Genomic DNA, 25,000 nt, shown 5'->3' on the forward strand with positions numbered 1-25,000 from the left:
AGGATCCTATCATGTCATCTGCAAATAGTGGTAGTTTGACTTCTTCCTTTCCAATTTGGATTCCTTTTATTTCTTTTACTTCTCTGATTTCTGTGGCTAGCACTTCCAAAACTATGTTTAAGAGTAATGGTGAGAGCGAACATCCTTGTCTTGTTCCTGATCTCAGTGGGAATTCTTTCAGCTTTTCACCATTGAGAATGATGTTTGCTGTGGGTTGGTCATATATGGCCCTTATCATGTTGAGGTAGGTTCCCGCTATGCCCACTTTCTGAAGGTTTTTTTTTTTATCAGAAATGGGTGTTGGATTTTTTTCAAAGGCTTTTTCTGCATCTTTTGAGAAAATTATATCGTTTTTATTCTTCAGTTTGTTAATGTGGAGTGTCACACTGATTGATTTGCAGATATTGAAGAACTCTTGCATCCCTGGGATAAATCCCACTTGATCATGATGTATAATCCTTTTAATGTATTGTTTGATTTGGTTTGATAGTATTTTGCTGAGGATTTTTGCATCTGTTTTTGGCATTTTTGATTGTCTATTATTGAACAAGTTTTGCCCTTTGGGTATGCTCTCATACTCTACTCTCCTCAGATTATTTCCCTCCCTCCCTTCTTCCCCCTCTGCAATTTATATCAAAATCAGACACACTTTTCAATCCCTCACTCAAGTTCTACTTCCTTTTCAAAGTTTGCATCAGTTACCCAGTTTACATAGGTTGCTCCTTTCTTTTAACACGTCTTTAACAGGAAGTAAATACTACCATGTTCAAGCCTTTGTGGGTACAGATTGGAGGAGAAAGACCTGAACCCAGCATCATTGCAGAGAGAGATGACTCTCCATTGGGATAACCAGGCAGTAACCTGTGGTGCTGCAATGAACTAAGGAAAATACTGACACTGTGGGAAACATGACCTGTGTGAGACTGAATGCAGTATTCTTCACTCCCCTCACAGACTATCTTGTTCATCTACTATATTACTCAGCCATTAAAAGGAATGAAATACCGGAATTTTTAGCAACATGGATGGACCTAGAAATTATCATGTTAAGTGAAGTCAGCCATACAATGAGACACCAACATCGAATGCTTTCACTGACATGTGGAATCTGAAAAAAGGACAGACTGAACTTCTTTGCAGAGCAGATGCTGACTCACAGACATTGAAAAACTCATGGTCTCTGGAGGAGACAGTTTGGGAGATGGGGGGATGTGCTCAGGCTGTGGGATGGAAATCCTGTGAAATGGGATTGTTATGATCATTATACAACTACAGATGTGATAAATTAATTTGAGTAATAAAAAGAAGAATTAGAAAAGCAGGCCTAAATCTAATGAAGGCTACTTAGGTGCTTCCAAAATCAGAGGGATGACCGAGAGAAACCAAGAGATTGAATAATGAAAATTTGTCAACAAAATTAAGAAGTAACTTGTCTCTGAGCTCTTCTATGTAGATACAGAATTAATGAGTTTACAGAGGCAACTGACATGCAACTCTGGGGAAACTATATATATATATATGTATATATATATATACATATATATATTAGATGAAAGGGAACCTCTTAAAGACAGTTTTGAGGATGTTCAGAGACAAAAAGGGCCTTAATATCTTTGTAAACAAGGACTATGCTTCCTATAAGCAGGCATAATACTGTGTTGGGTTTATGAATAAAAATGTATAAAAACTAATCATATACACTCAATAGATATAGCAAAATATATGTTCACTGATTCAATAAATATTTTATAAGCACATAGAAGACCTGGTTCTTGTTGCTGAGATTCTGACAGTGAATGAAACAAACCAAAAGTTGTTCTCTAAAAATAATCTTGAATGTTTCATTGTCTTTGTCCCTGAATATTACCCCAACTCTTTGAAAGTGAGATTGTCCTTCTTTGTGAAAAGAGAAAGGAATTTGTGCTAAAGAGAAAGAAAGACCCATAAAACTGCAGCTAAGAAGGATGGAGAACTCTATGCAACCAATTAATTATTCACTGTTTATAGGATTCGCTATACCTACTGCCTGGGCTTACTTCTGATCCTACACATAATACCAATATCCAAAGACAACCAATGGTAGAATATTGTCTATTATTTTCAGTATTTTCTTTTTGTGTGCATATACATATATGTGCATTTTTTTCTGTTTCTAAAAATTTCACTCATAATATACACACTATTTTGTATAACGCCTCTGTCACTTAAAATTATGAGAATTTTGAAATGTAATAAAATTTAATATTTAGATGTAATATGAGTTAAATAATGAATGTTGAACAAGGAAATACAGAATAATATTTATATAAGCCTTACCTTAACTTATCTGAAATTAGATGCCTTATCTGAAATGTAAAACCTTGTATTTGGAAAATCTGATTTGGTTTCTTAAGAATTAAAATATCTTAAATACAAATATCATATGATATCTAAAAAAGTAATACAGAAGAACTTATTTATAAAACAGATTTCAAAACCAATCTTATGGTTACTATATGTGAAATTCTTGGGGGGGAGGGAAGAATTGGGAGGGTTAGAATAACATATACACACTACTGTATAAAATAGGTGATTAATGGGAACTTACTTTATAGCACAGGAAAATTTACTCATTAGTTTGTAATAACCTATATGGGAAAAAAAGAATGGATATATTTGTATGTATGACTATACATCTGAAATGTATTACATTGTAAATTAGATTAGATTGTAAATCAACTCTTCTCCAATAAAATAAAATTAAAAAAAGAATGGCATCAAATTAGCTATACTGTAACTCAATCTTGGTTTAAAAAACTAATGAAAAAGAATTAAGATATCTTTATAACAAAGAATCCCATAAAATTATATATGGTAAATGAAAATTGTTAAAAGACTATGTAGGTGGATAGATAGATAGATCAGACTTATAGTATAAGGAGATAAGGAGATTTTACTCTAAGGAGAAAAAATATATAAACCTATACAGAAATAAGCAAAGATTATGAAGATGTACCTTATTAGGAAAATTTGAAATGTCTCCCTATGGAGATTTAAAAATATATATATAATTATAAAAATTACTTTTATATATAATTATATATAATTGTGTCTATATATACAAATATACATATATATACATACATACACACATGAAATGAAAGTTTACCTTCTCTAGTAATGAATATTATAAGATACCACTGTACACATTTTTTAAATTGCTAAAAATTGTAGGTAGATTACTATATTTAATACTGCTGAGAGTTGAGAAAAGAATTTTCTCGCACGCTGGCAGGAGGAATGTGAATATGCCTGATCTTTAACACTGTGATCAAAAAGCCTTTGACTCAGTCATTTCCCTTATAGAAAAGCATTCTCAAGGAAAACCTGGAGACTGAGGCCATGGCAAGTGGCCAGGCTCAGTGGACGACTGGACGCAGGGGGCGTGGCCACAGGAAAGGAGGGGCTAGGGAAGACAATGAAGAATGCGGGGCCTCTTCTGTGACGTTTGAGACTGTGCTAAAGGGTCCTAGTGAGGCTAAGGCCTAGGAGGAGGTGGCTAGCCACAGCAATGCCAAGGCAGAGAAGTCTCTGCAACAGTCTCTTTAGGAGCTCTGAGAGACCTCATCTATGGGGCTCTTGAACAGTCGAATCCTGCGATGCAGGGAGTCAGACACAGCTGAACCACAGCAGCTAGAAGCCCAGGCAGGCCCCAGTTATGTGTTTGGCAGCCGCAAGCGCAAAGAGAAGAGCGGGCCTTGCTTGGGTCCTGAATCTGAAAACAACTACGGGTTTCTAGACCAGGAGGATGATCTACAGAAAGTTGTCAGTACAAGCCAGGGTAAAAAAGTTAAGATCGCATCCGAGTATGCTTACCAAACTTTATTTTTGAATGGGGAAAATAGTGACATTAAAATCCGTGCTCTTGGGAAAGTATGGTGTTTACACAAAATGTTTTTATGTCAGTTGGACTATTTTGATACTATATTTAGAGGTTCTTGGAAAGAATCTCCCAAAGATATTATTGATCTGGAGATTAATGACCAGTATATAAATGTAGAATCCCTGCACTTTGTACTAGGCTCATTGTACAAGGATGAATGCGTCTCAATGGAGCCCCTTCAAGTTCCAGGAGTTTTGGCAACTGCATGCCTGCTTCAAGTAGAAGACTTAATTCAGCAATGTAATGAGACTATGAAGGAAACAATTAATGTGAAAACTGTATGTGGCTATTATGCAGCAGCAGAGACCTATGGGTTAGATTCTGTAAAGACAGGGTGCTTTGAATGGCTTCTCCACAATTTGATGACTCACCCAAGTGTTGAACTTTACAAAGACCTCAGTACAGATCTTATGAATTTGCTCATTTCTTCTTCTAATTTATTAGTAATGCAAAAAGAAATGGATGTATACACCACACTTAAAGAGTGGATGTTCCTCCGCCTTAACCCTGCTTGGAACGGCTCAATGAAACAGCTTTTAGTTAATGCAAACAACTGGTTTTCCAGGCACAGGGAAGGTGTTGGTAACACTGCCTTTCTTGAAACCAATCAAGGCATAGTATTTCAACCAGTATTTAAAAATTTGAGGTTTCAACATATAATCTGCGACCTGGCCTCCGCAAGAGTTATTGAACAAGATGCGCTAATACCTTCAAAATGGCTATCATCTGTTTATAAACAGCAGTGGTTTACCTTGCTTAGAGCACAACAATTCAGTGAAATTGGGCCTAGAGACATTAATGAAACAGAACTTGAAGAATATAGCATGAGATGTGGCAAAAGGATTGTCAAGGATGGAAAGTATTCTTGGAAGTGGTCAGGTTATAACTTTGGCTTTCCTTTACATGTCATCTTCACCAGCCATTATATAATTTTCAAACAGAATACTTTCAGTCAGCCATATGATGGTTCCACCTGTTTACAGAATCTAAGAAATATTGCATTCAGATTAACTTTGGTATATTTCGATTCTAGTGGAAAATTGAGTTTCAGAAAAACAACTGGTTATAAAATTCTTACCTTTGAAAGGGATGAGGAACAAGTGGTAATGAAGTTGGATAGCATAGCTCTCAGCTTCCCTTTATATATATTCTGTAACTTCCTGTTTATATCATTAGAAAATCCAGGAAATCGGTAATATTGTCAATTAGGCTATTATAGCATTTTGAAAACTTCTGATGTCTCATTTCGTTTAAACGTAATAAAGATGATCAATATCAGAAATGAAAATGACTCTTCTGAATGTGGTAACAATTACAAATCACTACTCTTTATCTTCATTTTATTTCTATGTATCTCTGAAGAAAAAGTTCAATTCCAAGCAAATATCTGTGAAACCAAATAGTCAATGATGCAAATAGTCAAAGAATAGTCTTCTTTTGCTGTACATTTACCATCAGCAAGCAAGCTCAAAATGCAAATACTAGACTGTAGTTCCAAGGAACCTAAAATAAATTAACTTATTAGATAAATTTTACCCTTGCTAATATTGAGACAAATAAAGAATTCTCTTCCTTGATGAAATTGTTGTACAAGTGTGGCTTTATTTGAAGCACTATTACAGGAGAGAATAAATAATCAGGTAAAACCTGAGATTAGGGACTCTCTTTTGGTCTCTATAATGTGCAATTTTAAATAGCCAGACAATGACAGATTACATACTATATATATAATAATATATAAATAATAATTATATATTTTATTATATAAAATATTCCATATATAAGTATATCATTATATGATATTACATGTTATTTTATGTTAAAGTATATAAGTATATGAGTATACAATATATATTACATATGTATTATATATAAATAAATATATAAAAATAAATATATTTATGTACATACATGCATATATGTATTTACAGGCTTGAAGGATCAGAGAGAAATAACTTGAAATGGTTGACTAGGCACTATATACTAATATGTATTTCTATAAACAACATTTATTCTTATGGATATGTAGACATCAATAATTTCAAAATATCTTCATTTTTTTCTATTTGTGTTTATATCTGGCTTACTTCTCAATTTTTTTTTCTTTTGCTTTTTTAGGGCTGATTCTACATCATATGGAAGTTCCCAAGCTAGGGGTTAAATTGAAGCTATAGCTTCTGGCCTACTCCACAACCACAACACCATATCCTAGCTGCGTCTGTGACCTACACCACAGCTCATGGCAATGCCAAACCCTTAACCCACTGAGCAGGACCAGCAATTGAGCCTAAGTCCTCATGGATACTATTCGGGTTTGTTTCCATTGAGCCACAATGGGAACTCCCTTACTTCAATTTTTGCCAGAGTTTGTTCTTCTTGTCTGCAGAATATTTAATGTAATATTTATTTCAAAATAGGAGCTCTTAGAAAATAAATTATTTAAAGATATGTTTTCTAAACAGTCCCTGAGCTAGAAGGGAGGGCCAAGTCTGTCTAGCTGACTAGTGCAACTTTCAAATATTTTAGAGCACCTTGAATGCTGTTTACTTTCACTTTAATATAATTGCTTTTTTCTATAAACATGTATTGATTGTATCAAAATTGTTTGAGCACTAAGCATGTAATCAAGAGTAATTTTAACATGCTTACCACAGCAGTTTTTCTTTTTCATTTACAAGGCCCTCATGTTCTCATAGGTCATCAAGAACTTGTAATAATTTACATCATGATTATCAATGACATGTATTTGTACTTTATTTGGGTTGAGAAGGTAAATTGAGAGTAATTCCATTCATCAGTACTTGTATAACAATTTTGTATGATTTCAGGTTAAAATTTTCTTGGGGATTGATCTCATGCCCCTTCAGACCCCTTAAAATTTGCCCTAGCAAATACTGTGTCTAACTTGTCTGCTTTTTACATTTTTTTCACAATTTCATTTATTTTAAATTTTTTATAAATTTTTTTATTGGAATCCAGTTGACTTACAAAATTGTGTTAATTTCATGTGTACAGCAAAGTAAATCAGTTTTGCATATACCTACACCAATTCCTCTTCAGATTATTTTCCCATATAGGTTATTAAGCAGTATTGAGTACATTTCACTGTGCCATTCAGTAGGTCCTTGTTAATCATCTATTTTATATACAGTACTGTGTCTATTTCAATCACAGCCACCTAATTTTTCCCTCTCCCCCTATGTTTCCCCTATTATAAACATAAATTTGGTTTCAAAATCTTTGAAACTATTTGTTTTGTAAGTTCTATTGTATCATTTCTATTACAGTCCATATAATAGTGATATCATCTAATATTTATCTTCTTCACTTAGTATGATAATCTCTAGGTACATCCATGTTGTAGCAAATGACATTATTTTATTTTTATGGATGAGTTATATATGCATAATGAGTATATAACTCATCCAGAATATATGAGTTATATATTCCCTTCTATATATGTACCACTTCTTCTTTATCCAGTCCACTGTTGGTGAATATTTAGTTTGCTTCTATGTCTTGGCTATTGTAAAAAAGCTGTAATGAACATTGGAGTTATGTGTCTTTTCAAGTTATGGTTTTCTCTGGACATATGCCCAAGAGTGGGATTGCTGGGTCATATGATGATTCTATATTCAGTTTTTTAAGGAACTCTGTACTATTTATAGAGGTTGCACCAGATTACATTCCCACCAACAGTTTAAAAGGGTTCAATTTTCTCCACACCCTCTCTAGCATTTACTGTTTGTAACATTTGATGATGGCCATTCTGACCGGTGTGAGGTGATACCTCATTGCAGTTTTAATTTGCATTTCTCTAATAATTAGCAAAGTGGAGCATCTTTACATGTGATTTGGCCATCTGTATGTCTTCTTTAGAGAAATGTCTATTTAGATTTTCTGCCCAATTGTTGATTGGGTTGGTTGTTTGATATTGAGCTGTGTGAGTTTTTGTATATTTTGGAGATTAATCACTTGTCAATTGCTTTGTATGCAAATATTTTATCTCATTCCATGGGTTGTATCTTTATTTTATTTATGATTTCCTTTGCCATGAAAAAGTTTTTGAATTTAATTAGATCCCATTTGTTTATTTTGTTTTCATTACGTTAGGAGGTGGATCAAGAATGATATTGCTGTGATTTATGTCAAAGAGAGGTCTGCCTATGTTTTCTCCAAGAGTTTTATCTTATCTGGTCTCATATTTACAAATTTAATCCACATTGAGTTTGTTTTTGTGTATGGTACAAGAGAATGTTCTAATCTCATTCTTCACATGTAGCTAGCTGTCTAGTTTACCCAAACCATTTATGGAGGAGACTATCCTTTCTCCATTGTATATTCTTGGTTTCTTTGTTGTGGAGTAATTAACCAGAGGTGTGCAGATTGATTTCTGGGGTTTCTATGCTGATTCACTGATATATATTTCTGTTTCTATGCCAGTACCATACTGTTTTGATGACTGTAGCTTTATAGTATGGTCCGACTTCAAGGAGCCCTAGCTCCATTTTTCTTTCTCTAGATTTTGTTGGCTATTCAGGGTATTTTGTATTTCCATACTAATTTTATTTATTTATTTATTTATTTATTTATTTATTTATTTATTGTTTTTTAGGGACACACCTGTGGCATATGGAGGTTCCCAGGCTAGGGATCAAGTCAGAGCTGCAGCTGCTGGCTTATGCCACAGACACAGCAACACCCAATCTGAGCTGCATCTATGACCTACACCACAACTCACAGCAATGCTGGATCCTTAACCCACTGAACAAGGCCAGGGATTGAATCCATGTCCTTATGGATATTGGTTGGGTTCGCTACCATTGAGCCACAACAGGAATTCCTCCATACAAATTTTAAAATATTTTCTTCTAGTTCTGTGAAAAGTGCAATTGGTAATTTGCTAGTGATTTCAAGGAATCCATAGATTGCCTTGGGTAGTATAGTCATTTTGACAATATTTATTATTCCAATCCAAGAGCATGGTAAAACTTTCCATCTGTTTATGTCATCTTCAAGACCTTAATCAGCATCTTATAGCTTTCAGAGTACAGGTCTTTTGCTTCTTCAGGTAGTTTTATTTCCTTTGATGTTAAATGGAATTTTTCCCTTAATTATTTTTTCTGATCTTTCATTGTTGGTGTATAGGAATGCAAGATATTTCTTTGTATTAATTTTGTATCCTGAAACTTTACTGAATTCATTGGTGATTTCAAATAATTTTCTGGTAATATCTTTAGGATTTTCTGCATGTAGTATCAGGTCTGCAAATATCGACAGTTTTACTTCTTTTCCAATTTGGATTCCTTTTATATCTTTTTCTTCTCTGATTGCTGTGGCTATAACTTCCAAAACTATGTTTGTCTTGTTCTTGATCTTAGCAGGAGCGTCTTCACCATTTCACCATTGATAATGATGTTAGCTGTGGTTTTGTAATATATGGCCTTTATTCCGTTGAGTTAGATTCCCTCTATGTCCACTTTCTGGAGACTTTTCTTTATGAAAAATGTGTGTTGAATTTTGACAAAAGCTTTTTCTGGATCTATTGAGATGATCAAATGGTTTTTATTCTTCAGTGTTTTGATGTGGTATGTCAGATTGATTGATTTGTATATATTGAAGAATCCTTTTCATTTCTAGGATAAATCCCACTTGATCATGATGTATGATCTTTTGGATGTATTGTTTGAATTGGTTTGCTAATATTTTGTTAAAAAATTTTGCATCTATGTTCATTAGTGATATTGGCCTTTAATTTTCTTTGTTTCTTTGTTTCTGGTATTCTTGTATAGTTTTCTTGTCAAGGTGTTGATGGCTTGGAAGTATTCTTTCGTCTGCAATTTTTTTGAATTATTTCAGAAGCATAGATTTTAACTCTTCTCTAAGTGTTTCATGCAATTTGCGTGTGAAGCCATCTGTTCCTGGACTTTTGTGGGGGTTTTTTTGGAAGTTTATAAGTCATAGTTTCAATTTTAGAGCTTGTAATTGGCTTATTCATATTTTCTGTTTCTTCCTGATTTGGTCTTGGAAGGTTATAACTTTCTAAGAATTCCATTTCTTCTAGGTTGTTCATTTTGTTGGTATATGGTTGTTTGTACTATTCTCTAATGATCCTTTGTATTTCTGTGCTGTTGGTTGTAATTTCTTTTTAATTTCTGATTTTATTGATCTGAGCCTTCTTTCTTTTCTTGATGAGTCTGGCTAAATGTTAATAGATTTTGTTAATATTTTAAAAGATTCAGCTTTTCATTTCATTGGTCTTTTCTATTGTTTTATCTCTATCATTTATTTCTGCTCTGATTTTTATAACTATTTTCCACCTACTCATGTTGGCTTTTGTTTGTTCTTCTTTCAGTAGTTTCTTTAGGTTTAAAGCTAGGTTGTTCATTTAGGATTTTTCTTGATTTCTGAGGGGAGATTTTATTGCTATAAACTTCCCTCTGAGAACTGCTTTTGCTGCATCCCATAGGTTTTGGACTTTATGTCTTCATTTTCATTTGTCTCAAGGTATTTTTGGATTTCTTTTTTGATTTTCTCATTGGGCCATTGGATGTTTAGTAGGATAAAGGTTAGTCTCCACATTTTTGTGGTTTTTTGCAGTTTTTTCCCCTTGTGGTTGATTTCTAGCATTTCAGAGACCAAGAGGGATAAGATATGACTTAAATTACAAGTTTACTATGCTTTTGGTTTGACAGAGTATCTAAAATGATGATCTTGAGTTACTTTGGAAAAATATAGAGCATAACAATAATATTTTTATATTGCTATCATTACTCCTTTTTTCATGTGTAACAATGAATAAGATACTTGAGGAAAATGTGGTAAATGACTAAGCAGCCATCTGGGGAGTACTACAGATAACATGTGTAATTCCACTTTTTCCTACTGTTCTCCTTCAAATTTAGAATCTTCATTTCATAAAAGTTCCAAATTTTTAAAATCCAGAATTGAGAAATCATTTATTTAGACTCATATCTCCTCTGAAGATGGAATAGAATACAGATATACTCAAACCATTTATCTTAGGACCCACAGCAGCTCACTGAGTGACCAAAAGTGAACTTTGAAGACAACCAATAGCCATCTATAATGAGACAAAGATATATTTTCTGATGAGAATTCAAGTAGAAATGGATAAATTTTTTATTGCTCATGTATGCTAGTGTCTCATATAGCCAATGTCATATCATGATCCATATACATTAACACTTGACTCTATATGTTATACATGGATGAGGGATACCCCTAGCAGAATTTATATAAAGCTGTCAGCAATAGTATCAAACCTACAATTAGTTAACCATCCAGTTTGCTTTGGAAAACACCATCAGGAATGGAAAAATACTGTAGGTCTTATTCTGTGGTAAAGGAAAAAGAGATGTAGAGTGACATAGTCCTGGGACTCATCACCTATAAGAATAAGAGGTAACATAACAGGATTAAGTGACATATATTAGAAAATTGTAGTACTAGGAGCTACTACTACAAGGTAGGAAGTGTTCATATTTAGTTTTCCATTGTGCCAGTATAATTCAGAAAATGATATATAATTGTACTGGATGGATTCATTCACACTTTCATTTTCATTTTGTCTCCAACAGTCTGAGGTTCACCATCTCTTAAAACCAATTGTTGCCCTGACTCTCCCAAGCACCGGTCCCAGGGTGTTCATTGTCCCCTTAGAGAGTCAAAAGCCCTCATACTATATATTCTTAGATATACTATAACTCATTAGCCTATATGCCTGAAGCCTAAATGGACCCACCATGATAGTGGGAAAAAATAAATGCTTTGTGTCAGTGGTGCCAAAACTAAACTTCATGTGGAATTAACATCTTGGAATAGACATTTGATTTTCTTTGTACACTATATTCCTTCTTTCTGAAATGTTCTTCTGTCCTGTTCTCTACAAATTCTGATTTCAATTCCAGGAACTTATCCTAAGACTCTTCCTATCCTGATGAATAAAGCCAATCTTTTCTGCTCTTACTGTCCTAGACAAATGTTTCCATTATTTTATTAACTAATAATGGATATTAAAAAAAACTGCCTACTTTCAGTGGTAAAAGATGAGCAGATACATTTATACTTACTCTTTCAACATTTTTGAAGGTTAATATTTCCTTAATTAAAAATATACAATCCAAAATTTATAATGAGACTAATATGAAGATCTATTTTAACATTCAAACTTCATAAAATATATTAAGCAGGAGTTCCTGTTGTGACTGTGGAAAGGAAAATGACTAGTATCCACAAGGATGTGTGTTTGGTCCCTGACCTTGTGCAGTGGATTAAAGATCCAGCATTGACGTGAGCTGTTGTGTAGGTCACAAACAAGGCTCAGAACTGGCATTACTGTGGCTGTGGTGTAGGCTGGCATCAGCAGTTTCGATTCAACCCATAGCCTGAGAACTTCCATTTGCTGCATCTGTGGCATGGGTGTGTGGGTGTGTGTATATATATGTGTGTGTGTGTGTGTATTTATTTAATGTGTATATATATATTATATATATATATAAATAATATATATATACACAAAGCTATTTAGATTGTTTAGACAGAATAAAAAAAAATTGTTGATTTGCATATTCAAACATATTTTAGGTACTCTGTCCAATAATTTGTAATTATCTTGACCCAAAACTAAGCAATGGATTTTTAAAAAACAATTTTACTAATTTTTTTGTCTTTTGTATTTTTAGGGCTGCACACATGTCATATGGATGTTCCCAGGCTAGGGGTTTAATCAGAGCTGTTGTTGCTGGCCTACACCAGAGCCACAGCAATGCCAGATCAGAGCCACATCTGCAACCTACACCTCAGCTCATAGCAGTGCTGGATCCTTAACCCACCAAGCAAGGCCAGGGATCGAACCCACAACCTTATGGTTCCTAGTCAGATTCTTTTCTGATGCACCAAGGCAGGAACTCCTAATTTTTTACTTCATTTTTGGAATACCAAAAAATATTTTTTTCTACAGATAATTACTGAAAAGTTTGTTCAGATTTTCTACTCATGCTTCAATCTTGAATGATCGTATGTTTCTAGAATTTTATCCATTTCAATTTGTTGTCCATTTTTTTTGTGGTAAAAGTGTTCATAATGGTCTCTTATAATCCTTGGTATTTATTTGGTGTCAGCCTTCATGTCTAATTTTTTCCATTTAAACTGATTTTTTGAATTATAGTTGATCTACAATATTGTACCAATTTCTGCTATAGAGCAAAGTCAATCTGTTTATCTATCTATCTATTATCTATCTATCTATATATATCTCTATATATATAGAGAGATATATATATATGAATTTTTCCCTTATATCTTCCCCCATATGTTCTATCCCAAGAGATTGGACACACTTCCCTGCGCTATACCCCATTGCTTCTCATTTCCAAATGTAACAGAATGCATCTATTAACCTCCAAATCTCAGTCCATCACACACCCTCCCCTCTCCCCCTTGGCAACCACAATTTGTTCTCCATGTCTGTGACTCTATTTCTGTTCTGTAGATAGGTTCATTTGTGCCATATTTTAGATTCCACATATAAATGATATATATTTGTTTTTCTCATTCTGATTTACTTCACTTAGTATGATAATCCCCAGTTGCATCCATGTTGCTGCAAATGGCATTATTTTGTTCTTTTTATGACAGAGTAGTATTCCATGGTGTATATGTACCAAATTTCTTTTATTAATTTTATCTTAATTTTATTTTTCCCATTATTATTATTTCTATTAAAGTATAGTTGATTTACAATGTTTCATCAAGTTCTGTTGTACAACAAAGTGACCCAATCACACACATTTCCCTATGCTGTACAGTAGGATCCAATTGCCCATCCACTCCAGATATAACAGTTTGCATCCCCAGCAACCCCCCTGCCACTCCATCCCTTTCCCCCCCATCCTGAAACCCCAAGTCTGCACTTCTTGGCCATGCTTTCTTACTGTTTTTTTTGTTTCTTTGTTTGTTGGTTATTTTTAAATAGGATCATCTGTTCCATATTTTTGATTCTACAAATGAGTAATATCATATGGTATTTGTCTTTTTCTTTCCGGCATGCTTCACAGTTCATATTTTCAATTTCTTCCTGGTTCAGTCTTGGTAGGTTGTACCTTTGTAAGAATATGTCCATTTCTTTTCAGCTGTCCATTTTATTGGGTTTAGTTGCTTATAATATTCTCTGATCCTTTTTATTTCTGTGGAGTCAGTTGCAATTTTCCCTTTTGCATTTCTAATTTTGAGCCATCTCCTTTTTTTTTCTTGATGAGTCTGGCTAAAGTTTTATCAATTTTGTTGATCTTTTCAGAGAACCAACTTTTAGTTTCATTAATCTTCTCTACTATTTTCTTTATTTCTATTTCATTCATTTCTGCTTTGATATTTATGATTTCTTTCCTTCTGTTTATTTTGAGCTTTGTTTATTTATCCTTCTCTAATTCTTTTAGATGCAAGCTCAGGTTGTTTATTTGAGCTTTTTCTTCTTTCTTGAGGTAAGATTGTATTGCTATCAACTTTCCTCTCAGAACTGCTTTTGCTGTGTCTCATAGGTTTGGGTCATTGTATCTTTGTTGTCATTTGTCTTTAAGTATTTTTTTATTTCCCCTTTGATTTCTTAAATGATCCATTGGTTGTTCAGTAGCATATTGTTTAGCTTCCAGGAGTTCGTGGTTTTTGCTGGTTGTTTTCTTGTAGTTGATTTCTAGTCTCATAGCATTGTGGCTGGAGTAAATGCATGGGATAATTTCAACTTTTTAAAATTTACCAAGGCTTGATCTGTGGCCCCAAATGGAGTATATCCTGGAAAATGTTCCATGTGCACTTGAGAAGAATGTATATTCTGTTGCTTTGGTATGGGATGTTCTATAAATATCAGTTAAATCTATCTGATATAGAGTATCATTTAAGGCATGTTTTTCCTTTTTGATTCTCTGTCTGGATGATCTGCTTCTTGATGTAAGTGTTATGTTAAAGTCCCCTGCTATTGTTGTGTTGTTGTTGATTTCCAACTTTATGGCTCTCAACAGTTGCCTTATATATTGAGGTGCTGCTATGTTAGGTGCATTATATTTACAATTGTTATTTATTCTTCTTGGTTTGATCCTTTAATTATTAGGTAGTGTCCTTCTTGATCTCTTGTAATTTTCTTTATTTTAAAGTCTATTTTGTTTGATATGAATATTGCTACTCCTGCTTTACTTTGATTTCCATTTGCATGTAATATCTTCTTCCATCATATCACTTTCAGTCTGGGTGTGTCTTTGGGTCTGAAGTGGGTCTCTTGTAAATAGCATAGATATGTGTCTTGTTTTTGTATACATTCAGCCAGTCTGTGTCTTTTGGTTGGATCATTTAAGCCATTTACATTCAGTATAATTATGGATAAGTATGTACTTATTACCATTTTGTTAATTGCTTTTAATTGTTATTTTGGGTTTTTTTTTCTCTCTTCTTTCTTTTCCTTCCCTTCTTTTATTGTCTTCTCTTGTGATTTGCTGACTATCTTTATTGTCATGTTTGGATTGCTTTTCTTCTTTTTAATGATGTTTATTTTTTCCATTATATCTGCTTTACACTGTTCTGTCAATTTTCTACAGTACAGCTGAGAGACCCAGTCTTATATGTGTACCTACTATTATACTTATTATTTTGCTTTGCAGTTCTCTTATTTTCAAATGCATTTTTGATGTTCTGGATTTGTCTTCTCCTCTTCTTATGTCTGCTAGTTTTGATATTCTTTTTGCTGATGGGTGATTTTCTACCATTATATTATCTTTGTCTTTAACACTGATTTTTCTCTTTGAAATTTTCTTGTTTCTATGTGTGGCTTTTTCCTTTCTGCTTAGAGAATTTACTTTATTAGTTGCTGTAGAGCTGGTTTGGAGCTGCTGAATTATTTTAGCTTTTGTTTGTCTGAAAATATTTTGATCTCTCCTTCAAATCTGAATGAGAGACTTGCTGGGTGTGTATGCTTGGTTTTAGGTTCCTCCCCTTCATCACCTTAAATATATCTTGCCACTCCCTCCTAGCTTGCTGAGTCTCTTCTGAAAGATTGGCTGTTATGTATGTTATTTGTTGCTTTGTTTCTTTTAATATTTTTTCTTTGTATTTAATTTTTGTCAGTTTGATCAGTATGTGTCTCACTTTGTTTCTCTTTGGCTTCATCCTGCGTGGGATCCTCTGTGCTTCCTTGACTTGAGTGAGTGTTTACCATATTAGGGAAATTTTCAGCTATAATCTCTTCAAATATTTTTTCTGGCCCTTTTTCTCTCTCTCTCTTCTCCTTCTGGAACCCTTAAGATGTGAATGTTGGTATGTTTGATGTTGTCCTAGAGATCTCTTAGGCTCTTCTCCATTCTTTTCATCATTTTCTCTTTATTTTTTTTCTGTGGCAGTGACCTCCACCACTCTGTCTTCTATGCCACTTATTCATTCTTCTGTCTCCATTATCCTGCAGCTGATTCCTTCTAGCGTATTCTTCATTTCAGATATTTTGCTGTCCATCTTTGTTTGTTTGTTCTTTAGTTCCTCTAGGTCTTTGTTAAACATTTCTTGTAACTTCTCAATCTGTGTCTCCATCTATTTTCCAAGCTCTTGGATCATCTTTACTATTATCACTCTGAATTATTTTTCAGGTAGATTACTTAGCTCCTCTTCATTTCTTCGTGTGTGTTTTTGTCTTGTTCCTTTGTCTGAAAGTTATTTCTTTGTCATATCATAGTTTTTAACTTTCTATATTTATTGTCCCCTTGATGACAGGTATGTAGATGCTGTGGATGTTGCCTTGTTTTGAAGTTCACTGAGTTGTTAATGGCTCAAAGTGACAGGAGTGGTGGTATTATGCTACCACCCCTGAGGCCAGGTGGCTTTTATGAGTGAGGTCTGTGTGAATCTTGCTAGTAGTTCACAGTTCACAGGATTGCTTTCTTGGTGGTGGTGGGAGGTCAGGACTGGCTTTTATGATTCTTATTGCTTCCAGGGAGCTCTCATGACCATTTCCTGTGATTGGCAATGTGATCAGTTGAACCAACAATTCCTCCTCTTTACAGAGAGGTTCTAGGGATTTCCCTCTATAGCTGGGAGGGCAGGCACTACTCCATAGTCTCCCCTTTGTTTGTGCAGTCTAGGGGCTGTTCTTTGTAGCCCCAGGGGAAGGGGATGCTCCTTCACTATTGCTAAAAGGTTTTCTCTGTAGCTGAAAGGCCTGCACCATCTGGAAGTACTTCTTCCTCCCAGGCTTATAATAGCATGCTCCCTGTAGCTGTTGAGCTATAGAAACATGCACCTGTGGGCCCCTCTCAGCTGGCCATGCATCATACTCTGCTTCCATGGTTCCCTGGTTGGATGGTGGCTGGAATCCTAGAACTTGTGCTTTTCCTGAGATCACTCCACCAATCCACTAGGCTGTTTGTGTCTCCCAGGTTATGTGAATTGCTTCCAGGTTCACTTTGTCCCTTCAGTAAGCCTTTTGAGGTTTTCCATCTGCCCAACTAGGCTCTGTCAACTTCCAGGGCCCCTTGTGCTGTTTCCAAGTTTTCTTTCTACATCTCCTGTGTAGATTACAGCTTTTCGCCTGTGCCCTAGGTCTTTCGTGATTCCCAGGACCTTTTGTGTTATTTCTGAAAGAGCTTTGCCAGTTCAATGGACTTTTCACAGCTCTTAACCCTCCTAAGAAGACTTGCATATTCCCAGGATTCTTTGCACTTCTTCCACGATACTTTTCACCACCCTCTATGTAAATTGTGACACTGTGTCAGCCTAGAAGGCCCCTTGCAGAACCCAGACAGTCTGTGTTGTTTCCCAAATTAACCTCTGGGCTAGATTGTGGCTCTGTGCCCACACCAAATGCCCTTTTCAGAGTCCCATCCCTCTGAACTGTTTCAGAAGTAACTTTATTCATCCCCTAGAAAATATGCAGGTTTCAGCATTTTTAGCAACATGAATGGATCTAGAAATTATCATACTAAGTGAAGTCAGCCATACAATGAGACACCAACATCAAACGATTTCACCGACATGTGGAATTTGAAAAAAAGGACAGACTGAACTTCTTTGCAGAACAGATGCTGACTCACAGACATTGAAAAACTTATGGTCTCTGGAGGAGACAGTTTGGGGGGTGGAGGGATGTGCTTGGGTTGTGGGATGGAAATCCTGTGAAATTGGATTGTTATGATCATTGTATAACTACAGATGTGATAAATTCATTTGAGTAATAATAAAAATAAAAAAAGAAAATATGCAGGTTTCCATCAGCTCAGGCTTCTGTATTCTGGATAGTCTGGGTTTTTTCCATAAACACTTTTTTGCCTCCTAGGTCGATTCTGTGTGTGCACACACCCAGAAGACCCCTTGTGGAATCCCAGGATCTTTTCCTGTTTCCAAGGTAACTATCTCCACCCCAGTACCCCATACCATCCTCAGAGGGCACTTGTAGGGTCCCACACCTCTACACTGTTTCTTAAATAGCTTTCTCTCCCCACCTAGGCAATTCTCCACCAGCTCAGGAGACCTCCTGCTGAATTCTGGGTCCTCTGCACTCTTTCCGAAATCATGGTCTCTGTGCTAGGCCATTTGCAGGTCTTCACCCACCAGGAAGGCGCTTGTGCACTCCCAGGAGATTTCCCTGTTTCCAAGGTGACTTTCTCCACCCAGGTAGGGAGATCAAGGTTCTGTGCCTTCCCCAAAGGGAACTTGCAGAATCCTGCCCCTCTGCACTGCTTCAGAAGTAACTTTCTTTGTCCCCTAAGAATCCAGAGGTCTCTGGCAGGTGGGGAGACTTCCTGCAAAATTCTGGGCTCTCCACACTGTCTCCCAAATCATGTTCTGTGTGATACGCCAATTGCAGGTCTGTACCTATCAGAAAGGAATTTGTGCACTCCCAGGAGCTTTCCATGTTTCCAGAATGACTTTCTCCACCTCAGTATGGAGGTCAAAGTCCAGAGGTCTCCATGATCTCAGGATATGTCCTGCCAAATTCCAGGCCCTCTGCACTGTTTTCTTTTCCCTAGGGGAAACAGAACTCTCCACCCACACCAAGGGCCACCCAAGAGCCCCTGAGCCTCCTGTGCTGTTAGAGCAGTCACTTTAGTGTTCCTCTGCCTGGCTTATGGCTGGGGCTGTGTGGACTGTGTTATTCCCATGTTCCCTATGTCTGCTCAAAGGGTCCCCTCTGCTAGCTCCACTTTCTCTGTATTCTTAAGGGCTGTGGGCTGCTCCAAGTCTGCTAAGCAGCCCCTGCTGAAGGGTAAAAGCTGGAACTGGGGCTGTTGGAGTCTTTCAGTCTGAGAGTTTTTGTGGGGCGTAAGGGTATGATGGTGCATCCTACCCCTTCTCTACAGCTCCCCAACAATGGTGTCTGGCCTCAAAACCCTGAGATTAAAGCTTCAAATGTGTTTATTCTAGATTCCAGTCCCTCCAGGCTGTCTCCATGCTACCAATTCTAGTTTTTCCCCAGGTTGCCAGCCCGAGTTTTCTGTCTGAGTCTGATCTCAAAGCTGGAGTTTCAGTTCCTGGCCCCTGTCTGCCCCTGCTTATGGTTGGGAAGTGCAGGGCTACTACACTGATCATTTGTAGAGGACCATTTCCATTTCAACTGCATTAGTATGATTTCTGTGTTCTCCTCCAATACTCCAAAGTCCTTTCTCTGAGCTGGTCTCCTTGCTGGTGTGCAGGGGATTTCGCTGGGTGCAGAGTTTTGTTTTTCCTCCCTTTCCAGCTCCCTCCCAGGGGTGCAGGGCATGGGTCCTGACCCACATTGTTTCTCTTTTCTGTCCTATTTTTTTCTTTCTTTTGTCCTATCCAGTTTTGTGAAGATTTTCTTTCTCTATTGGAATCTTGAGTTCTTTGATCAGCCTTCAGTAAGTCTTCTGGGAAAGTAGTTCCACATATAAATGTATTTTTGATGGATCTGTGGGAGTAAGTGAGTCTCACGTCCTCTGATGCCATTTCTTAAGCCATTCATCTGTCGATAGATAGTGAGGCTATTTCCATGTCTTGGCTATTGTCAATATTGTTGCAATGTAAATAGGGGTTCATGTGTCTTTCACATGTGTCTTTTGTTGTTGAATTATAGTGTTGTCTGAATAGATGCCCAGGAGTGGGATTGCTGGATAATATGGTAGCTCTATATCTAGTTTTCTGAGGACATTCCATACATTTGTCCATAGTAGTTGTACCAATTTACATTTGCACCAACAGTGAAGGAGGGTTCCTTTTCTCCATACCCTCTCCAGCATTAGTTTTTGTAGACTTACTAATGACGGCCATTCTGACTTGTGTTAGGTGGTAGGTAACTCATTGTAGTTTTTATTTGCATTTCTCTAATAAAAAGTGATGTTGCACATCTTTTAATGTGCCTAATGTTTATTTGTATGTCTTCTTTGGAGTAATGTCTATTTATGTCTTCTGCCCATTTTCCAATTTTGTTGTTTTTGTTGTTGTTGAGTTGTATGTATTGTTTGTATATTTGGGGGATTAAGCCCTTTTCTGATGCATCATTTGCAATTATTTCCCCCCATTCTGTAGGTTGTCTTTTGCGTTTTTATACTTTCCTTTGATGTGTAAAATGTATATATTTGATTAGGTCCCATTTGTTTATTTTTGCTTTTATTTCTTCACCTTGGAAAACTGACCTAAGAAAACATTTGTACAGTTGATGTCAGAGAATGTTTTGTCTATGTTATCTTCTAGGGGTTTTATGGCTTCTTTTATTTTGTTTAAGTCTTTAAGCCATTTTGAGTTAATTTTTATGCATGGTGTGAGGGTATGTTCTAGTTTCATTGATTTACATGCAGCTCTTCAGTTTTTATGTTTTTTTTTTCCCTCTCAGGAATGCTTAGGTAATCCTGGTTTTTTTTAGGGTTCCATATGAATTTTTGGATTACTTGTTCTAGTTATGTGAAAAGTGTCATGGTCAATTTGATAGGAATCATGTTAAATCTGTAGATTGTTTTGGGTTGTATTGCCATTTTAACAATATTAATTCTTATAATCCAGGAGCATGGGCTATTTTTCCATTTCTCTGAATCCTCTATAATTTCCTTTACTAATGTTTTATAGTCCTCAGAATTTGTCTTTCACCAACTTGTTCAGGTTTATTCATAGGTGTTTAATTTTTGGAGGGTGTAATTTTAAAAGATTTTTTAAATATTTCTTTCTAATATTTAATTGTTAGTACACAGAAATGCAATTCCTGAATATTGATCTAGTATCACTCTACTTTGCTGAATTCATTTATCAGTTCAAGGATTTTTTTGTGTGGAGTCATTAGAGTTTTCTATATATACTATCATATCATGTGCATAAAGTGACAAATTTATCTCTTCTTTTCCAATATGTGTACCTTTTTCCTTTGTCTGATTGCTATGGCTAGGATGTCCAATACTATGTTGAATAAAAATGGTGAGAAGGGAACTTTGTCTAGTTCCAGATTCTAGTGGGAAGTTTTTCAGCTTTTCTCTGTTAAGTATTATATTGACAGTGGGTTTCTCATAAATGGCTTCTATTATGTTGAGCTATGTTCCCTCTATACTCATCTTGGTAAGAGTTTTTACCATAAAAGGATGTCAAATTTTGTCAAATCCTATTTCTATAACTATTGAGATAATCATGTTTTTTTTTTTAACATTTCTTAATATAGCTTTGACATTGATTGATCTGCAAATGTTGAACCATACTTGTGAACTTGGGAAAAATACCACTGGGTCTTGGTGTATGATTTTTTTTTTCATATTTGGATGAATTTGCTTGGTTAAATTTTTGCTGAGATTTTTTGCATCTTATTCATCAAAGACATTAGCTTGCGGTGTTCTTTTTTGTAGTATCTTTTTATTGTTTTGGTATTAGGGTGATTGTGGCTTCATAGAGTGTATTTTGGAATGTTACTTTTCTTTAATCTTTTGGAATCATTTAAGAAGGATTAGTATGATTTCTTTGTATGCATGGTGTAATTGACATGAGAGACCAACTTGTCCTGGACTCCTGCTTGTGGTGAGTGTTTTATTACATATTCAATTTCATTTCTAGTGATTGGTCTGTTCAAATAATCTATTTCTTCTGGATTTAGTTTTGCTGGTTTTTTTTCTAGAAATTTGTCCATATCTTCTAGATTGTTAAATTTGTTGGCATATAATTTTTCATAGTATTCTCAAGTTTTTTTTTTTAATTTCTGCTATATCCATTGAGATTTATTTTTTTAATGTCTTATTTTGCTTAATGTGTTCTCCCTCACTCCTTGGTGAATCTGGCCAGAGGTCTGCAATTTTTTTTACCCTTTCAGAGAAACATATCTTACTTTTAGTGATTTTTTCTATTATTTTTAGTCTGTATTTTATTTTATTTCATTTTTTTTAAATCTTTTATTTGTATGTATTTTTTTACTACTGTACAGCATGGTGACTCTGTTACACTTACATGTATACATTCTTTTTGTTCACATTACATGTTCCATCATAAGTGACTAGACAGAGTTCACAGTGCTATACAGCAGGATCCCATTGCTAATCTATCTGGAAGGCAACATTCTGCATCTATTTACCCCAAGATCCCAATCCCTCCCACTCCCTCCCCTTGCCCCTTGGCAATTGCAAGTCTATTCTCCAAGTCCATGATTTCTTTTCAGTGGAAAGGATCCCTATGCCATATATTATATCCCAGATATAAGTGATATCATATGGTATTTGTCTTTCTCTTTCTGACTTACTTCACTTAGGATGAGACTCTCTAGTTCCATCCATGTTGCTGGAAATGGCATTATTTGTTTTTTTTTATGGCTAAGAAGCATTCCAATGTGCACATATACCACATCCTTCTAATCCAATAATCAATAAGTGGACATTTGGGTTGAGTCCATGTCTTGGCTATTGTGAATAGTGCTGCAATGAACATGCGGGTGCATGTGTCTTTTTTAAGGAAAGTTTGCCTAGATATATGCCCAAGAGTGGGATTGCTGGGTCATATGGTAGTTCTATGGACAGTTTTCTAAGGTACTTTCATACTATTCTCCATAGTGGTTGTACCAGATTATATTCCCACAAACAGTAAAGGAGGGTTCACTTTTCTCCACACCCCTCCAGCATTTGTTATTCGTGGACTTCTTATTTATTTATTTATTTAAATTACTCAAACAAATTTATCACATCTGTAGTTGTATAATTATTATAACAATCCAATTTCACAGGATTTGCATCCCATAACCCAAGCACATCCCCACACCCCACAAACTGTCTCCTCCAAGAGACCATAGGTTTTTCAATGTCTGTGAGTCAGCATCGGTTCTGCAAAGAAGTTTCATCTGTCCTTTTTTCAGATTCCACATGTCAGTGAAAGCATTTGATGTTGGTGTCTCAGTGTATGGCTGACTTCACTTAGTATGATAATTTCTAGGTCCATCATGTTGCTAAAAATGCCGGTATTTCATTCTTTTTAATGGCTGAGTCATATTCCATTGTGTATATGAACCACATATACTTGATCCACTCCTCTGTTGATGGACATTGAGGTGGTTTCCATGTTTTGGCTATTGTAAAGAGTGCTGCAGTGAACATCCGAGTACACGTGTCTTTGCAAGTCATGATTTTCTCTGGATAGATGCCGAGGTGTGGGATTACTAGATCAAATGGGAGTTCTATGTTTAGTTTTCTGAGGCATCTCCATTCTGTTCTCCACAGTGGTTGCACCAATTTACATTCCCACCAACAGTGTACTAGTGTTCCTTTTTCTCTACACCCTCTCCAGCACTTATTGTTTGTAGACATTTTGCTGATGGCCATTGTGGCTGGTGTAAGGTGGTACCTCCTAGTGGTTTTGATTTGCACTTTTTTTTTATTATTTTCCCACTGTACAGCAAGGGGGTCAATTCATCCTTAGATGTATACATTGCAGTTACAGTTTTTTTTCCCCCACCCTTTCTTCTGTTGCAACATGAGTATCTAGACATAGTTCTCAATGCTATTCAGCAGGATCTCCTTGTAAATCTATTCTAGGTTGTGTCTGAGAAGCCCAAGCTCCCGATCCCTCCCACTCCCTCCCCCTCCCATCAGGCAACCACAAGTCTCTTCTCCAAGTCCATGATTTTCTTTTCTGAGGAGATGTTCATTTGTGCTGGATATTAGATTCCAGTTATAAGTGATCTCATATGGTATTTGTCTTTGTCTTTCTGGCTCATTTCACTCAGGATGAGATTCTCTAGTTCCATCCATGTTGCTGCAAATGGCATTATGTCATCCTTTTTTATGGCTGAGTAGTATTCCATTGTGTATATATACCACCACTTCCGAATCCAATCATCTGTCGATGGACATTTGGATTGTTTCCATGTCCTGGATATTGTGAATAGTGCTGCAATGAACATGCGGGTGCATGTGTCTCTTTTAAGTAGAGCTTTGTCCGGATAGATGCCCAAGAGTGGGATTGCGGGATCATATGGAAGTTCTATGTATAGATTTCTAAGGTATCTCCAAACTGTTCTCCATAGTGGCTGTACCAGTTTACATTCCCACCAGCAGTGCAGGAGGGTTCCCTTTTCTCCACAGCCCCTCCAGCACTTGTTGTTTGTGGATTTATTAATGATGGCCATTCTGACTGGTGTGAGGTGGTATCTCATGGTAGTTTTGATTTGCATATCTCTTGTAATCAGCGATGTTGAGCATTTTTTCATGTGTTTGTTGGCCATCTGTATATCTTCCTTGGAGAAATGTCTATTCAGGTCTTTTGCCCATTTTTCCATTGATTGATTGGTTCTTTTGCTGTTGAGTTGTATAAGTTGCTTATATATTCTAGAGATTAAGCCCTTGTCAGTTGCATCATTTGAAACTATTTTCTCCCATTCTGTAAGTTGTCTTTTTGTTTTCTTTTGGGTTTCCTTTGCTGTGCAAAAGCTTGTCAGTTTGATGAGGTCCCATGGGTTTCTTTTTGCTCTAATTTCTATTGCTTTGGGAGACTGACCTGAGAACATATTCATGATGTGGATGTCAGAGAGTGTTTTGCCTATGTTTTCTTCTAGGAGTTTGATGGTGTCCTGTCGTATATTTAAGTCTTTCAGCCATTTGGAGTTTCTTTTTGTGCATG

The 25,000-nt window shown here is 35.8% G+C and overlaps 2 protein-coding genes across 3 annotated transcripts in view; both read left to right on the top strand.

Moving 5' to 3' along the window:
* The window catches only part of FAAH2 (fatty acid amide hydrolase 2), a 58,962-nt gene extending 38,873 nt beyond the window's left edge, over positions 1 to 20,089 (top strand). The window contains exons 3-4 of one of the 2 annotated variants that reach the window (XM_013986212.2): positions 18,249 to 18,317; positions 18,401 to 20,089. In XM_013986212.2, coding sequence (XP_013841666.1) covers positions 18,249 to 18,317; positions 18,401 to 18,500 — 169 coding nt within the window. In that variant the 3' untranslated portion in view covers positions 18,501 to 20,089. The remainder of the gene's footprint in view (positions 1 to 18,248; positions 18,318 to 18,400) is intronic. The other variant, XM_005673689.3, reaches the window with a different exon arrangement.
* On the top strand, positions 2,549 to 5,625 carry LOC100511853 (putative germ cell-less protein-like 1-like). The gene has a single exon (XM_003135138.4). The coding sequence runs from the start codon at positions 3,610 to 3,612 to the stop codon at positions 5,116 to 5,118; it is 1,509 nt and encodes a 502-aa protein (XP_003135186.1). The 5' UTR covers positions 2,549 to 3,609; the 3' UTR covers positions 5,119 to 5,625.

Source organism: Sus scrofa, chromosome X (genome assembly GCF_000003025.6).
Source record: "Sus scrofa isolate TJ Tabasco breed Duroc chromosome X, Sscrofa11.1, whole genome shotgun sequence".
NCBI lineage: Eukaryota > Metazoa > Chordata > Mammalia > Artiodactyla > Suidae > Sus > Sus scrofa.

Coding starts and splice junctions, on each gene's coding strand:
- LOC100511853 (XM_003135138.4), top strand. CDS start 3,610: ATGGGGCTCTTGAACAGTCGAATCCTGCGATGCAGGGAGTCAGACACA.